Here is a 15,928-nt window from a genome sequence, read left to right as displayed (position 1 = left end):
GGGGCCACATGGGGAAAAATGTAGGTATAAATATTGAATAACCTATTTCAGCAATACTTTATGACCTGGGTAGAGTTGATATTGATTTGTTTTCATTATTTATTTAACTATAAATGAATGTTCTGTGAACTTTTCAATAAGGTGTTATGTTTGATGGTAGAATTAAAAAAATCAGTATTTTCAGTACATGACATATAAACATAAATCATTTATAACTCAAAAATTATATTTACACTGAGAACAGAATTGTGAATATTTACTTATTAGATAATATTTGCAGAAAAAATGTCTTCAGAAACCTTCCGGAACGTATTTTTCTATCAGATTTAGTGAATTAAGCAGCAATTAAAGAACAAGAATTCTTAATAATTATAACCATACTGTTTTACAGGCACCATAATAAACAATATCCAATGTAAAATTAACAGTTTTAAATCATTTCTAAAACCACCCCCAAGTTTACACATGAAATCATTCAAATAATGTAAGAGCTTTTTTCTTTCATTGACAAACTTGATATTGAACCAATCGGAGCCAATATCACATTTTTGTTCAAACACTTCAAAATAGCAATGAAGTCCTAATTTGCAGAATGCTTGTGAATTCTTAAAGCAATTATACTAGCTTAGATCGTACTAAGAGGAGACACCAGCTGTACATGAATAGAGATATGATGAGTGTCTCTGCACATCATTCGTCTATCTTCTCTGTCTCCATTAAAGATCAGTGATGAAAAGAGCAATAAATAGGCAGTGTTCCCCACAAGCCCTGATTTACTGACAATGAAAGAGTCAGAAAAAAAAGAAAAAAGAGACAGAAAAAAGAAAAAAAAAGCCTGTCTTTGACATGGTGAAAGGGGTATTCCAGGAGCAGGTCACTATTTCTATTTGAGAATTTGCCATGAAAGTCCCCTTCACCTGCAAGGACAGAAAAAAACATATGAGCTCCAAAACAATCGTTTGACCCAAATGAGAATCTATTCCTAGCTCTATAGCTCTGGGAAAATTGATTAGAACCAAAAATACTCTCTCCCATGATCTCTTTCCAAGCAAAAGGAGCCCTCCGAAGGTAGAAATTAGGGAGCCTGTGTTTCCGTCCTGGTCACAGACCTGCCATTGGATCCTTGGAGACTCAATGTTCTACGCACTTTATAATTTCACGCCAGGAGTTCCTAATCCCCAGGGCAGAGGAATGAGTGCCTCCCTCTGTCGGTTCCTTCATCATCCCTGGAGTCCATGCACAGGTCTGTAAAGAAGGAAGGTCTGGGGCATGGTCACTTGCCATTTCTAGCACTTTCTGAAAGCTTCTGGGACTGCAGTAGTAAAATATTAAATCATGCTTTTTGTACTCTCCAATCTTGTGGATTCACCTACCTAAAGCAGAACGGTAAAGAGAGCAGGAGTGGACGCTCAAGTCTGAATGAGTTTAAAACTGGACTTAAAAGTTCTTACCCATGAGACTGCAGACTATGACACAACTTCTTTGACCTTGTGTGTGTGTGTATATATTTGCATCTCGTTTTACCTATGCATATCACTAAAATGAGACGAGTAAAGGAGCAGTATATAAGGTTGTGGGGGATTGAATCAATGAACTCACATAAAGTATGTGCACAAACATACCTGGTGCATAAAAAGAGCCCGGTAAGTGTTAGAACCCCTCCCCCTGCCCCTAATCCACACTCATTATATTGGGTTTCTCAACCTTGTCACTACTGACACTGTGGACTAAATCATTCTTTATCGTGGAGATGGTCTGTGAATTACAGGCTGCAAGGAACCCTGGCCTCTGCCCATTAGATGCCAATAGTGATCTCACCTCACTGGTTGAAGCAATCAAAATGTTCTCCAAACACTGGCGTATGTCCCTGGAGGGACAAAGTCATGTATTTTGAGAATTGCTGATATATATGTAATAGAAATCAGAGCAATGGTTACCTCAGGTGGTGGACAGGGGTTGGCTATTGACTGGAAGGTTCAAGAGTGGAATTTATGAGATTATGGAAATGTCCCCTAACTTTTTCTGGATAACTAAATTAGCTAATACCTATGGAAAAGCCATCAAATGGTATACTTCATATTTGTATATTCTACTTTATATCAATTAAACATCATTGAATAAAATGAAATACAATGAGGCCCAAGGGCATGAGACACTCAAGGGATCAGCTCAAGGCAATGACGCGACGGGGTTATTACAGTGGCTATGGGGTCTTGTCCACCTGACTATACATCTGGGGGCTGCAGCAAGTACAGATCATTTTCATGTACTTATTGGCTATTTGCACACCTTTCTTAGGGATGTGTCTGTCAAATCATCTGTCCACTTATGAAAAGGTCCTTTTATCACTGAGATATAATTATTAAGTTGTTATATATTCTGATACAGCACCTTTTTCAGATGTAAGTGTTGCAAATATTCTTCTAGTCAGTAGCTGACCTGTGAAAAATTTTCTGGTAAATGTCTTTTCTAATTTAAATCAAGTTTATTTTGTCTTTTTTCTTTCTTTAGTGCTTCCTAGCACCTAAGAAATCTATAATTACACCAACATAATTTTCTGTTTTCTTCTAGAAGATTTATGTCTCTTTTAGGTATATGTTTATGATCCTTTTAAAATTCATTTTTTTGTGTATGGTGAGAGGTAGAGATCAAAGATCATGTTTTCCTCATGAATAGTTAGTATTCCCAGCATTTGATCAGATGTTCCTGTATCTATAGAATTACTTCGTTCCAAAGTCAAAACTCAATTGGCTATTTGTGGAGGATTTTTCTGAATATTCTATTGTCCCATGGATTTATTTTTCTATCTTTACAACAAACCCAATCTGTCCTGATTTTCAAACCCTAAAACTAAGTGTTAAAATCAGGCAGTGTAAATCCCTTGTGTCATATAGAATCCCTCTAGCAGTAGATGCCAACAAACAAATCCACAAAACATTCATTGTGGTAAATGCCTGTGAAGGATAAAATAGGAGGTAGTGAGAGTCAGTGATAAAGGCCTTCAGACCAGGATGAAAGTCTGTCACCTGACAGAGAAATTGAAGGAAAAACTAGGGAGGAAAAATCTGACCATAGTGCGGTCCCAAAATGTTTCTGATAGAAAGTCCCTAAGCGGATTGCCTATCAGAAGAGGCTTGTGTTACACAGAAATTCACCAGCTAGTGCATGACCGACCATGGTAATCCTCTAGCTGGGCACATGGCCGAGTGAGCACGGACCCTGAACACCATGGTGAATCCAACAGACTATCAGCATTAGACGTCCAGTGAGGGATGCTCCCTGCAGGGGCTTCTCTTGAAGGGCAGTTAGCAGCACCTCCCTGTCTGCTAACAATCTACTTACAAAAAGAAACTATATCCCCAAATTCTTTCTGATTCATTACTTATTGTTATCCATAATTGTTTTATTAATCACTTTTACATTATATTTATTAATGTTGTTAGTCAAACTAGATAATCCACTTGTACAGGTATATCTTGTCCCCCTACTTTATTTTATACACTAACTATACAAAGGAGAAAACTACTGCACAAATAGGAAAATCAGAGGAGAAAAGAATGTAGTCAAATATATCTATTGTCAAATGATGAGACAAGTTTTAAATAAATTTGCAAAATGTTGGTAGGAATATAATTATTAGCATACACATATTTCGTGAAAAACCTCATTGGATAAAGAAAATAATGGCTAAAATATTCCTCCAACGCGAGACATACTGTATTCCTTTAAGTGATAAATAATAAAATTTATATGAAGAACTGTATGTTCTCTTTCAACATATTTAGTATCATTTTAGAAAATAACAAATGCAAATTTTATAATACCTTATTAGAACCATAAAATACTTATATAATATTCCACTAATTTTTGTCTCTTATGGTGGTGATTCTTAATGAATGCTAGAGTTATATGTATTCTCTTGAATATTAAATACATTGTGCTCACAGGAGCTCTCAGAAGTATGTGGGATGTGTATAGATTTTGCCATTCTCAAGGGGAACAAGGAAAGTCAGAGTAGTAAAAGGAAAACTGGTAAGAAAAATAGAACAAAAGGACAACATCTGGGGCTCTGCTCCTGCTTTAAGTTGTCTGCATGATTAGAAAAAAAGCCATTCATGAATACTGCTGCCCAACAGTTCCAATATTGTTAAAAATGAGAATATTTCTGAAGTATTTTCCACTTCTGTGTCTAGATCAGCAAACTCTAATTTTAACTTAACGTAATGTATCAAACTTACCATTTGTCTAAGACTAGGAATCGCTCAGGAAACAAAAGTAGTATTAAAAAATAAAAAAGAATTCAGTGCATGTGTTCCTTTAATAAACATGTTATTAGTTACTTAGTTAACTCCTGCAAGGTGATGGACACACAGAAACAAGGACATGAGACAAGATAAGCTTTATGGGAAATGCTAACAGAAGTCAATTACACCAATTCTAACTCAATCTGTACAAGAAACATGGTTATGGATTAAGGCTCATCTTGAAAAACACCAGTAAAATTTAATTAAAAAAATGAATTTCTTTACATTCTTGTTGCTTCTAACTAGAATATATTTCCCCTCTGTATTTTAATCAGAGTTTTCTTCAATGCAACTTTTATATCCCTGTTTCTCAAACTGTAGATCAGGGGATTGAGCATGGGCACTATGTTTGTATAGAAAACAGAAGAAACTTTTCCCTGCTCCATAGATTCAGAAGAATATTTAAGATACATGAATGCTGCTGACCCAAAAAAAAGACTAAGAGCAATAATGTGAGAGCTACAGGTACTGAAAGCTTTTGATCTTCCTTCAGCAGATTTGATATGAGCAATGCTAGTGAGGATGAAGATATAAGAAATCAGGATGGTAAAACTGGGTGCTGTGATATTAATTCCCACGACAATGAGAACTACTACCTCATTGACGTAGGTGCTGGTGCAAGAAAGTTGGAGGAGAGGGAGGATGTCACACAGGTAATGGTTGATGACATTCACACTGCAGAAGCTTAGTCTAAGCATGCACCCTGTGTGGGCAGCAGCTCCACCGAGTCCCATCACATACGCAGCGAGAGTTAGCATGGAGCAAACCTGACGGGACATGGAGACCTTATACAGCAGTGGCTTACAGATGGCCACGTAGCGGTCGTAGGCCATTGAGGTCAACATATAGCATTCAGAGATGACAAAAAAGAGGAAGAAAAACAGCTGAGTCATGCATCCCACATAGGAGATGATATTCTTCCTTGATACAAAGTTCATCAGCATCTTGGGGGTGAAAACAGAAGAGTAACACAGGTCAATGAAGGACAGATTGAAAAGGAAATAGTACATGGGGGTATGGAGGTGAGAGTTAAGGCTAATAAGAGTGATCAAGCCAAGGTTGCCCAACACAGTGACAATGTAGATCATGAGAAACAGATAAAAGAGGGGTTGCTGGAGCTCTGGGTGGTCTGTTAATCCAGCAAGAATAAATTCAGTCACTGAGGAGTTATTTCTAGCCTCCACTTTCATCTCCAGAAACCTATAAGAAGAGAAGAAAATTCCATTAATAGAGGACCCAGCTCTCTCCTCACAAACTCGCTGTGAGAAGTGAATTCAGAATTGCAGAAATGAAGTAAGTCCTCCTATGCATCATACAGTCTGAGTAGGCTGCCACACACACACCTGTTCTTTCTTTGTATGAGTTGCATGTAGGTGGAACGGGTCCTGTCTTTCCTGGAGTACAGAAGAGATGGAGGAGCTGAGTTACAAGCCAACCTACTTAGAAGCTTCAGGAGTGGGTATACATCCCCATCTCTTCCCCCTATTCCTCTGATCCTGCACTTCCCAGTTCCTATTCATGTTTCCACCACACTACCAGAAACCTCAGATCTCCTTGATGACCATCAAGAAAAAGAGGATTCCTCTGGGGCAGACAGCATGGGTAAATCTGCTTCATAAAGGAAATTCATGATAATCTACAGACATCCAGGTACAAGATTTCATGAGCCAACAATTGTTACAGGTATTGAGGAGAGCTTGGGTAGCCTACAATTTATGCCTAACCATGCATTCCTGTGTTTCTACATGTCCCCTCCTTTGTTCCATTCTAGCTGGACAGGGAACGAATAAAGGAAGGTGCATGAGCTTTACTTGGTTTTGCAGGAGGGCATGAAAGAGAAACATAATTAAATTGAGCACTGATTAAATTCCTTGTGAATGTTGTGAAAATCTATCATGCTGAATACTTACAGCATTTTAACTTTTCTATTTGCAGTTAAAAACTTTTCTTAAGAACGAGATACATCTGTTCTTCCTCTGACGCTTTCTTATCCTAGATATGTCACTTGCTATATCCAGGGTGTTGCTATATACTGACAGCTTCCTTGCTACCAGATGAGGATGATGCCACCACACAGAGGGTATGCTGACAAGAATGCAGGGAGTCAAGTCAGAGCTCCATACTTTGCAGTTTCTTCTTATTCAACGTACACAGTTCTCATTTCAGCAACAGTGAAAGGAAAATAGAAACGTGATTCACTCACTCATCTTCCTTTGAGACAACTTAGTGGTGACCCTGTCCATGCATTTCAATCTCCACTGTCCTGGAAGAAGAACTGGCTTTTGTGGTATCAAAGTCAAGTAGCTGCAGTCAGAGAATATTCTTCTCTCTTTATTAGCAAAAGAGTCATAGAATAGATCTCAAAGTCAGAATGTTCCAGGAGTCAGTCTGAGGTGAAACTCAAACTTGTCTTTATAAATTTTCTAAGAAACTATGAAGGGAAACCACAGACTTGACACCTGAGCCACCATGTCACAGAACACATGGCACTGGCTCAAAGCTTATATTTCTTGGGACCTGATCAGAAAGGCAGTTTTATTCTCCCCTAGGACCTTCCCATCATGATGAGCTCTACGGGGAAGAAGTTGGTGTCTCTACTTAAAACCCAATTGTAACAGTAAATGTTCATAACCCATCAAGATTATAGGTTCCCCAGGCCATAGGAGGAGGAATCCTCTGCCATTCCCTAGGAAGGTACAAATAATGGATGTCACTGAAAATTTCTTTAACTACTAATCTAGGTAACATATTAGTTTAAATTTATGTTCAAAACAAAACAGTAGTAGAGCCTTAGACACTGCAAAGTGACTAGTGGTAACAAGGTGAAGGAGTTGTGGCTGGTTAGGGGGGAGGTTGAAGTGGATAAATGAGCACAATAATTCACAATAACAATATAAGTTGGACATGGGGACTGTAGTAGAGAATACAGAATATAGTCAGTGATTTGGTAACATGTTTCCACATTGATAGATAGTAACTGCACTAGAGGTGTGAGGGTTTAATAATATTGGTATACACTTGATACCAATATCAGATTGTGTATCAATGATACTTCAAATAAAAAAAAGATTTTAAGTTATTAAAGATTTATGAACATCTCAGTCAAGTATACGTATTAGGTCTTTACAAAATATTTGAGTCCCTGTAAATAATCAGTGTTTATGCAAATTTTATAGACATAAGCAAAGGAATCTTTTTCATATGCTTCAGAGTTTATTGTTTAATAAAAAGTTATTTAATATAGGAATTATCCATTATTTCGTGGATATTTAGTTACTTTAAGATGTTGTAAGTCGATATGCCTTTACTTTTAATAGGTAAAATCACAACTATAGGAAAAAAATCACTATTAATATGCTATCAATTTCAGGAAAATATGGCTTAAATTTACAAAGTATGTATTAATGTGATGATTCTTCTAAAAAAGAAACTGTCTTTTTTTGATTTTGACATTACTATAGGATCACAGGAAATTGTAAAAATAATGCACAGGATCCCTTGAAACCCACCCACCTTCCTACCATGGTGACATCTTCAACAACTGTAGTAAAATAGCAAAGCCAGGAAACTGACATTGGTATGACTGCATGACAGGATCACAGATTCTATTCAGCTTTCAGCAGTACTGTGTGTTTGTGTCCTGTGTCACTGTGTTTGTGCACCTGTTAATCTTGTTGTGACACAATTAGGGAACAGGACTGCTCCACTCCCACAGGGCAACTTCCTTACACCACCCCTTTATAGTGACACTCAGCCCCACATCCCCAGCCTTCATCTCTGTCTTCTGGCAACAATTAACCTGCTGACCATCTCTGTAGCAGGGTCATTTGGAAGATAACAAATGAAACTATCAAAATTCACAACCTCTGAAGAGTACATGAAAGAGTGAATGCACCTCTGTAATATCTATAAAGATTCCCAAATAGCACAGATATTATTTACTTACTGAGATACATGTGTTTTTCAATATGGAAAACAGTTTTGGCAAAACAAACTGTTAGTAAATTTAAACTCTGACCCAGATCAGCTATTGCATATATACAAACTAGATAAGTGAAAATCAAGTATGTTAATATTGGAGTCAGGGAATGTGAGGTCATTTAAAGCCTTAAGACAACAATTTAGAAATACTAAATATCTAAAAAGCACACAAAAATCCATCAATCCAGCTTTGCCAAATTTCAGAATACCTAAATATTGAGTGGAAATTAGAAAAATAGTAAAATAGTAAATGTTATTACAATTATCTGAGAACATTTAAATTGCCACTTAACATGTCATATGAAAGTTTTTGAGCAACCTATTTTTCCCTGTTTACTCAAGAGAAAAATAATCAACATCCTATTACAGAAAATGCAATGTCACAATTTAGTTCCTTTACCACATATTTCTTTATTGTCATTCTCATTACTCTCCCGGCTACAATTTGAAGCTTTCGTACTTCAAAATCCACATAGTAGTAGAATATGGAAACCAACTAAAATAGGGCTGATACAGTTGTCCCAAAGTCCACCAGTTCGTGGGTTTATAGTCACATCAAATGACTTAAACTTTTATCCTATCTACAGATACCCTGTTATTCCCATACTATTTCTAGAGACTTTCAGAAAGGAGAGTCATAGAAAGGGCTTTGTTTTCTCATCAATCGACTTTCTATTCCTTCTTCATAATGAAATGTGATTGCCACTCACTGCTTTATCTTCCATGGAATCCAAATAAAACAGGACTGATCTAGCTGTTCCCAGGTCCACCAGCCTGTGAGTTTAACTGTTTCAATACCAAATGACTTCAGCTTTTATCTTATCCGCAGGTTCCCTGTCATTCCCATAATATTTCTAGAGACTTCCAGAAAGGAGAGTTATAGAAAAGGCTCTCTTCTTTAATTCCTCTATTTTCTACTCCTTCTTCATGAGTTTTGATTACCACTCACTGCTTTACCTTCCTAGGATGCTGTCCTCTCAGTCCCTGAACCCCCACAAATACAGCCACAGCCATGCTTCTGCATTCATAGGACCATTAGAGTGTCACTGTGTATTGTAAGTTTTAATCAAAGTGCTATGGATAGTGGAGGATAACTACAGTAGTTTACAGAACAGGTAATACATTCAGATTGAAACGTAGTTTCCAAAAGGCCATAATTCTTTCTTCAATGACGACCTCTTATTTATTGTCCATGTGTCTCTTTGACTAATGGACTAATGACATGTTCTAGGGAAATTGTCAAGTGTTTTTTCTTTTTTTCATAAAACATCAGCTCTGAAAATAGAAATGTTTTCTCACATTTCATCTTCACAAAAATAAAAATAAAGTATGAAGAAAGCAGACTAGAAAGAGTAGTTTTGAAATCAGGGGATTAATAGACTGTTCTAGACGTTTCTTCAAGAAGCTGTGTGACTTTTAAGTAAACCATTTACCAATACTGAGTTTCAGTATTCTATCTACCTAATAAATGTACACTGACAATTCATTATGTGCTACTTTGAGAGTAGGAGCAAAAAAGAAATTTCTGATAAAAGAACCTCAAGACACAGAGTTTACGGACACAAAGTAAGATTTCATGATTTTCATGGAATCTGCTATAACCATGAAACACTAGAGTATCGAGGAGTCACATTTCTGCCCACGGGAGGCTGGAAAAGTAGGGACAGATCACCTTATTCACACTTCCAATAGCATATTACAAGTGGCAGGCAAGTCACGTCGCAATACACGAGGTCACACTAGTGGTACTTTATTGATCATTTACAGACTCATCTTTTCCAAGAGAACAACAACCCTCAGAATAACAATAGAAAAAGTTATGAATTCCTTCCTTAACATAATTTTTAAATAAGAAAAAATGAGAAAAGGAGAAGAAATTATGAAACTGTTGATGAAGGAACATCTACTTTAAAAACTGGAAACAAATTGAAGGAAGACTCAAATTTCCTGTGCGATGGTGAGAAAGAAATAGGATAAGAAAGCTGTCCCTAAAAATATTGTAAATGAGATGCAAAATCTTCCTGTCCTGTGACTACAGGTGCTGAGATACAGACTTGGATCAGAACTTTCTCCTGATCAAGGTTTTTCTCAGAGCACGTTTAACATCCTTGTTCCTCAAGCTGTAGATTAAGGGGTTCATCATGGGGACCACATTGGTATAAAAGACAGAGGAAATTTTTCCCACATCCATAGACCCAGAAGATGGTTGGAGATACATAAATGCACCTGATCCGAAGAATAAAGAAACAGCAATGATGTGAGAGCTACAGGTGCTGAAGGCTTTGGACCTGCCCTCAGTGGAGCTGATGCGGAAGATGCTGGAGAGGATGAAACCATAGGAGACAAAGATGGTGAGACAGGGCACAATGTTGATGCCCGCCACAATGAACACCACCAGCACATTGACATAGGTGCTGGTGCAAGACAGCTGGAGCAATGGAAAGACATCACAAAAATAATGGTTGATGGTATTGGCATCACAGAAGACCAGTCTCAGCAGGCATCCAGTGTGTGTCATGGAACCAGAAAAGGCCATCAAGTATGAACCAAGCATAAGGCTGGAACACACCTTAGGGGACATGGCAGCATTATACAAAAGTGGGTTGCAGATGGCCACATAGCGGTCATAGGCCATTGTTCTCAGCACATAGCATTCAGAAATGCCGAAAAAACAGAAAAAACAGAACTGGGTCATGCACCCCATGTAGGAGATAATGTTCTTCTTTGATAAGAAATTCATCAGCATTTTGGGTGTAAATACTGAAGAATAGCAGATGTCTATGAAGGACAAGTTCAACAGGAAAAAGTACATGGGGATGTGCAGGTGTGAATTCAGCCCAATTAGAGTTATCAAGCTCAAATTTCCCAACTGAGTGACCATATACATCACTAGAAACAGAAAGAACAGGGGCAGCTGGAGATCTGCTTTGTCTGTTAATCCCAAAAGAATGAATTCAGTCACAATAGACCCATTTCCAAAAGCCATTCTTCTCTAAGGGGATCTGTGGTCAGGGGGAAAAAGGGTTATATTAGAGGACAACTCAATTATTCCTATACCATCTCGTCTGACATGAGGGTATATACTGGGAATATCGAAGAATAGCCCAATTTGTACATATAGAATCTGCCTTTACCATTAACATTATGTTGAATGACACTGACACAGCCCTTATAATCTAGATAGGGCTATTGGGCACCACATATTTAAAGCACAGAGGTCAGTGCTACCATAGGCAAACCAGCTTACTGGAAAACCTAAAGGATATGACAGAAGAAAGGTGGGCCAAGATGGAGCTTCCCTTCTCTGATCTCACCATTTCTTCATTCACTGAAGCCCTCCCCTCACCAGTAAAATTGGAGGCAGAGACTCTAGCAGCCTGGTGCTACTTCTAAGCACATTAACCTTGTTGGAATGAGAACTAAGGAGGCTGTTTCTAACCCAAAATTGAGGACCAGAATCTAGGAGAAGTTGTTACTGCCCGTGCCAGGGTAAAACCCATAAATGCAAAGAGTGAGAGGTCCTCCCATGGGGAGGGAACTTAACCTGAGATTCTGCACCCCCGAGTCTCCTGATCTCTGAACATCATCTGACCCCCTCCAACACATGCTCCCAGCAGTTTCCCTTGAATCTCGGAACTTCAGCCAATGGGAAAGTGGCATATCTCAGATCTCGGGACACCCATCTCACAACAACAAGGACATTGACATAAACGGAATTCAGAAACTCACCTCACCCTCATTCTGCCAGAAAACATCAGTGCTCCCGTATCTCTGGTACCTACCCTTGTCCTACAAAGGCAATTCCAGGCTTTGAGACTTTGGTTCTTTTAATTATAAAAGTATGCAGCCCAGACTTAATTTCAGATATGCCCTGGAAATCTTTCCAAACTACACACCGTAACTTCTCACTGTGATTTTGAGTCCTCACAAGCAGAAGAATGAAATAAAGTCTTTGTTATGATCACACTCCCACTTGGTAAGACACAGAAGATTGAGTGTGAGTTCAATGATAAAGTGCACTTGCTTATAAACAGGGTAGAAGCTTGCTCAGTCTCTTCCCCGGGGAATAGATTCTACATGTAAAAGAGAAATAAGAGGACTGTATTTACCCTCTGGACCATGATCTGTCTTCAGTTCCTTAGGGACTCAATATTTGAGCTACTTTACAGCTTGCTTTAGGATTGTAGCTCCCCCAAGACAGAGGCAAATAAATTTCCTTTCTCCAAGTCATCATCTCTTAAGGAAACTCTTACTGTAGAGATTTTTATGTCTTTTTTCCCACACTCGAAATGGAAATTTTAGAGTCTGACTATAGTTTTCTTCATTTTGTCACCTGAATATTCAAAAATTGTACCAGCTCAATTCAGCTGTTCTCTCTCCTGGTTATTTCCACCATGCAGCAAAAAATATTGATGCCTTTCTCCCTTTTAAAGTTTTTCTTCTAAACACCTCCTGAAAATTTCTACCTGAGGGAGCTGCTGTGTCATTAAATGTAACATTTCATTAATGATGTCATTAATTCAATGTCAACATAGAAAAGACTTGGAGATATGGAGTCACATGTATTTGAGAACTACGTCCATGATAACTAACTTGGACAAGCTACCTAACGGCTCTTATGCCTCAGATTCACAATTTCGAAAATATTGATAATTGTAACATCTTTCATTAGGTTGTTTTGATGATTATGAAAAGAATATACATAAAATGTTGGAATAGTACCTGGGCTGTGGTAAACAGTAAAACAATATCCTTTTTTACTTACGCAAAACTAACAGTGGATAGACCATTCACAATGCTTATCACACATTTTTTTCTCTTTAATTTCCACGTTGCCCTATAAACTGTAAGTTATATGGGGATAAATATTCTACTTTGTTTTTAACTCTTCTCATGGTGCTGTGTATAGCGCAGAGTACACAGTAGGTACTCCATAAGTAATTCCATAAATTATATTTTTCTTCAGTGAAACCATTCAGAGTTTTTCCCATATTTGTCACATGCTAAGTACTGTACTACAGAGTCTACACCGGCACTGACTTCCGTCCATTGCCCTCAGCCACCACACAAGTTCAGGTCTTTTTCAGCTTTTATGTAAACTGTACTAATGAGCTGTACTAGCTTCTATTACCTCAGCTTTTTCCCCACATACTCCCTCTTACATGGCCATATCCAATAGTAAGATAATAAGCTCTGAAAGCACACACTTGTCCTCCCTAATTTAAGAACTTTGAGTGGTTCTCAACCCAATGAATGACTAAAATTTTATAATAAAATTCTAAGTCTCAAAATTCTGATTAAGTTTTAGATAAAATTAAAGTAGATATCAGGTAAGAGTTAAACTTGATTGAAAAAAATAATGGGAAAGCACCATTCAGACAGATATAAGTGTTTTGAGCACATTAAGTATGGTGCAAATTTTTTTTCCCATATACAAAAAGAGAACATTGGAGAATTTTACATTGGAGAGACCATAAGACTATAATGAACAAAAAGCACTGGCCACATGAACTGAAGAATATTTTTTAAATTTAATTATAAATATGCTCATACTTTCTATATTAAATTATAGCTTTTCTCTTCAGTGTTTACTAGAAAACTGTAAATTATTCCCCAAGGGTCTATTAAAATAATATACTATTTAATAATTAAAATTTAATTAATTATTAATTTAAAAATTAATAATTTTATAAAATCTCTTAAAATAATATACTATTTAATACCTCAAGAATATAGGCTTTAACTCATGTTAATTAGAAAGTTTCTCCTTTCAGGTTACAGAATGCTCAATTAAAAATTCATAAGAGAGGTTCTTATTCTTCTAACATACTAATAAATCTGGAGCTACAGTGTCCAGGGTTGGTTCAAGAAATAAACACTCTCAAAGACCCAAGCTTTACATTCCACTCTCCTCAGACTGTTGGCCTTTGTCCTTAAGCTGTTCACCTTGTGGTCACAAAATGATTGCCATCGCTCCGAAAAATCACATTTAAAAGCAACTATTTTCAAACAAAGCAAGCAAGACAACAAGGCAGAAGAACTCACCTCCCGTCTCTCTCTCCTACTTTCTCATGAAGTAAAGCTTCTCCAGAAGCCGTTAGATGGCTTCCCTCTATGTCTCCTTAGTCAGGAAGGACTTTGCCACATGGCTAACGGAGTTGCAATGAGTATGTACAAAAGAATATTTCTAAGCACTTGCAAAGTGGAGTGAGTCCACCAGAAACTAAAAAAAATCTTCAGTTTTGGAAAATTGATTATATTAAGTTCTATATATTTATCTTTACTTTTCAGAGTTTCTCCAATGGTTATCTTCTAAAATTTCCAGCTAAAAAAAAGATGTTTGGAAGTGACAAACAATATAAAAGTATGGTCCTGGAGAGACAATAAGAGTTAGTACTTATTCTGAATGGCTAGGTGCAACAGTTTAGGTACAGGAATCAAAAACAGGTAAATCTGAGAATTATGAAAAAATTTACAGGGAAAGACCAGTAGAGCATTCTAATCTTTTTCAGGTATTTTCTCTCAAAATATTTTGAGTACATTATTTACATGATTCTGTGAATACTAAAATCAGTCTACCAAACATTTATTTGAAGGAAGCTTGCAAAATTTCACAAAATTTAAATATATAGTGCCTCACTTTTTTAACACTAATTATGTATTTATACAACTATTTCTCCGACCATGAAGACATCAAACCAAAGTTGAACTAGATAGTGAGTGTACACAGTCCAATTGCCCTGATTGGACTAACTAAACTATTTGCCAACTTACATATCTCATATTGTTGGACTAGGTTTTGGGGGCCACTTTGTGAAAAATATAAGTATAAGTATTGAATAACCTATTTTAGGAATACTTTATGTCCTGCATAGAGATTATGTTGATTTGTTTTCATTACTTATTAAACTGTAAATGAGTGTTCTGTGAACTTTTCAATACTGGGTTATGTTTGATGGTAGAATAGGAGAAATCAGTATTTTCAATATATACTGCATTAACATAACTTATTTATGACTCAAAAATTATATTCATAGTGAAAACAGAATTGTGAAGATTTTACTTATTAGATAATACTTGCAGATAAAATATCTTTATAAACCTTAAGGATAATCTCTGCTTTCTTCTGGAACATATTTTTTCTATCAAGTTATGTGAATTAAGCAGCAATTACAGACCAGATATTCTTAATTATTATAATCATCATGTTTTGCAATCACCATAAAAACAATATTCAATGTAAAATTAGCAGTTTTAAATCATTTTTAAAACCACCCAAAAGTTTACACATGAAATCATTCAAATAATGTAGGAGCTTTTTTCTTTCATTGACAAACTTGAACCAATTTGAGCCAATTTCAGATTTTTATTCAAACACTTCAAAATAACAGTGAAGTCCTAATTTGCAGAATGCTTGTGAATTCTTAAAGCAATTATACTAGCTCAGATCCTACTAAGAGGAGACACCAGCAGTAGATGGACAGAGGTATGAGGAGTGTCTGTGCACATCATTCATCCCTCTTCTGTGTCTTCATTAAGGATCAGTGATGAAAAGAGCAACAAATAGGCAGTGTTCCCCAGAACCCCTGATTTACGCAGTTTGGGGTTTGAAAGGTAATGACCAAGACAGAGCTGACGTAACC

The 15,928-nt window shown here is 36.9% G+C and overlaps 2 protein-coding genes across 2 annotated transcripts; both read right to left on the bottom strand.

The window, feature by feature from the left end:
• Window positions 1-4,546: 4,546 nt before the first annotated feature.
• On the bottom strand, window positions 4,547-5,494 carry LOC108409304 (olfactory receptor 8B3). Its single transcript, XM_037000889.2, has one exon. It carries the CDS (start codon window positions 5,492-5,494, stop codon window positions 4,547-4,549), a length of 948 nt encoding a protein of 315 aa, XP_036856784.2.
• A 4,850-nt stretch (window positions 5,495-10,344) lies between these two features.
• Window positions 10,345-11,271, bottom strand: LOC140850231 (olfactory receptor 8B3-like). The gene has a single exon (XM_073239978.1). The coding sequence runs from the start codon at window positions 11,269-11,271 to the stop codon at window positions 10,345-10,347; it is 927 nt and encodes a 308-aa protein (XP_073096079.1).
• Between the last annotated feature and the right edge of the window lie 4,657 nt (window positions 11,272-15,928).

This window comes from Manis javanica, chromosome 6 (genome assembly GCF_040802235.1).
Source record: "Manis javanica isolate MJ-LG chromosome 6, MJ_LKY, whole genome shotgun sequence".
Classification (NCBI taxonomy): Eukaryota; Metazoa; Chordata; class Mammalia; order Pholidota; family Manidae; genus Manis; species Manis javanica.
This window is presented reverse-complemented; position numbering and strand designations above follow the sequence as displayed.

Coding starts and splice junctions, on each gene's coding strand:
- LOC140850231 (XM_073239978.1), bottom strand. CDS start 11,271: ATGGCTTTTGGAAATGGGTCTATTGTGACTGAATTCATTCTTTTGGGA.
- LOC108409304 (XM_037000889.2), bottom strand. CDS start 5,494: ATGAAAGTGGAGGCTAGAAATAACTCCTCAGTGACTGAATTTATTCTT.